Genomic DNA, 2,562 nt, shown 5'->3' with positions numbered 1-2,562 from the left:
TCGCCTCCCTCCCACCCCCTGAGCTGACTTACTGGCTCTGATGGGCATCCTCCAGTCTGCTTCATTGATCTACTTGTGGCAGCAGCTAGGCTGCATTGACTGGCATGTCACATTTTGAGACAGCTGTAAAGATGTCATGAGTGTAAAACACTCATTCTGATGGCGTAAGGCCCTAATAAGACTGGGCTGTAATTGTGACAGTATGTATGTTGTGGCCTACCATACAATTTTCATATTACAATGTGACCTTTGAACTAACAAATTTGCCTGTCCCAGTTGAAAATCATTAGAACACCTTTTAAGGATGTTTCTGAAACAAAGCACCTCTATGGAAGCCTCACACATTTTAAAAAATAAGCAGACTTGTGTACTCATCTCCCATGCCACTTTTTCTGTACCAATCCTCTGATGAGTCAAAAACAGGAGTCTGGTATCCTACCTGAGCATCCACTCAGAAAAATTCACTACAAGATCAGCTATGATGCATTTGATACAAGAATTTCAGCATCTAATTCACTGGAAGGATTCTAAAATAAATGCTACATATTTCCACATGTACTTTGGTCATAGTTCAACTGAAATAAGTTGGGCATATGGCTGGAAAAGCATTATTAGATAGCTTTTCAGTTGGGACTTGCATTTATTTATTTATTTATTTATTTATTTTTCCTTTGGTTTTTCTTTGATACATACAAGTGTCTTTGTTATGGATGCATACATTAAATCTATTCTTCTCGACACCCATCAGTGAAGTAAGGTGTAAAACAGTGGAATTGTTGAGAAAATGAGCCACAGAAACAAGTTTGCAAGGATGTTTTCTGTGTTAAAATAGACAGCAAACAGTTCCACCTCCTACTGTAAGCTTGATTTTAAATTGAAGACAAAATGAACATTTTACAAATAGTGGGAAAGCTCCAGCTTATTGAGTGTCTCCATAGGTAGAGCCTCTAAAGAAATTTTAAATGAGAGAGCAAGGGAAAGGTTGTGCAATTTTGAAATGACTTTTATGTACCATTGTGAATGAAGCACTAAACGAGATGGCTCAAATTTTTCCTTGCCCATTGAAGCTCATGGGGCAATGCTGGACAATCATTATGTCTCAGCTTAACCTATCACAGGGTTGTTGTCAGTAAAAAGGGATGTGTATACACCATGGTCTGCTCCTTGGAAGAAGAGTAGGGGATAAAGGAATAAAAATAAATGCCAGGCTTGTTTAACCCATTTGGTGTTTTGTTCCTATGTACTTTTTAACTGTGTCCCTGAAAACCTCTTGGACCTTCTGGTTTCTAAAGGTGAATATGATAGGGTTGAGCAGGGGTGTCACTGCAGTGGTAACCAGAGAAGCAATTTTGTTGAGATTCATGGAGCTGGCCTGGGAGGGCCTGACATAGATGAAGACAGATGTGCCGTAGCCAATGGTCACCACGGTGAAGTGGGACGCACAAGTTGAGAAAGCCTTTTGCCTCCCTGTGGCAGAAGGGATCCGAAGGATGGTGCTTATAATATAAAAATAAGAAACGACCGTCAGGAAAAGAGAGCCCAGAAGAATGGGAAGGGAAACAATGAAGTCAATAAACTCCACTAGGCGGATATCGGCACAAGCTAAACGGAGCAGAGGGGCACTGTCACAGAAAAAGTGATCTATCACATTGGGACCACAGTAGGGCAAGCCCAGCTTCATCACAGTGGGAATGAGTATGGAAAAGAACCCACCGAGCCAAGAGCTCACAACTAGACATATACAAACCTTCCTACTCATGATGGTGTTGTAGCGAAGTGGGGCACATATGGCTATGTACCTGTCATAGGACATCATCGCTAGTAGAACATATTCAGAAGTACCAAACAAGAAATAGAAGTATGATTGAGCCAGGCATCCATAGAAGGAGATGGTCTTCTTTTCCAGTAGGAAGTTCTGCATCATTTTGGGAACTACAGTCAGAGTTCCAAAGATTTCGATGATGGACAAGTGGAAAAGGAAGAAGTACATGGGAGAATTAAGACGGTAATCTGTGAATATCAGAGCTATGATGATCATGTTCCCAAACATGGTTGCCACCAGAATGAGGAGGAATAACAGAAACAAGAGGATTTCTATCGCCCAGGGATTGGGGAATCCAATCAAAATGAATTCAGTCACAAATGTTATGTTTGCTACTTGTGTTGCAGTCCCTTTTCCCATGTTCCTTCATGTTGGTCTCTTTATCTAGTGAAAAAAGATAATCTTGTTATATAGTGAAGGAGAACAGCAGTGCCACATCTCAAAGTCTTGTTGATACAACTGGGCAGCTCATCCATACTCCAGTTTCTAATTTATGTATGTCATAGTCCTTCAGACTGAACTGATTTGGGTCCCACTGAGTCTAAACTATTGTATGCCTGATTTTTTTTGGAACAAATTAACCTTAAGGCTAATTATTTAGGATTTCATACAGCTGTGATTCACATTTTCACAGTGCTTTCACAGGATCAGAATTAATCCCAGGTAGATCCAATATGGCACAACCTTAATTGAATTCCATGTTGTATTTCTCCCCCTGCCATAATCATCCATTTGAAAGC

General features: G+C 40.4%; 1 protein-coding gene across 1 annotated transcript; it reads right to left on the bottom strand.

The window, feature by feature from the left end:
* Nucleotides 1-1,213: 1,213 nt before the first annotated feature.
* On the bottom strand, nt 1,214-2,182 carry LOC136652853 (olfactory receptor 6M1-like). Its single transcript, XM_066629779.1, has one exon. The coding sequence runs from the start codon at nt 2,180-2,182 to the stop codon at nt 1,214-1,216; it is 969 nt and encodes a 322-aa protein (XP_066485876.1).
* Nucleotides 2,183-2,562: the final 380 nt, after the last annotated feature.

Source organism: Tiliqua scincoides, chromosome 5, assembly GCF_035046505.1.
Source record: "Tiliqua scincoides isolate rTilSci1 chromosome 5, rTilSci1.hap2, whole genome shotgun sequence".
NCBI lineage: Eukaryota > Metazoa > Chordata > Lepidosauria > Squamata > Scincidae > Tiliqua > Tiliqua scincoides.
The sequence above is the reverse complement of the archived record's forward strand: the minus strand, read 5'-3'. Positions and strand labels throughout refer to the sequence as shown.

Bases quoted from the DNA above. Each gene is read 5' to 3' on its own strand.
- LOC136652853 (XM_066629779.1), bottom strand. From the start codon at position 2,182: ATGGGAAAAGGGACTGCAACACAAGTAGCAAACATAACATTTGTGACT.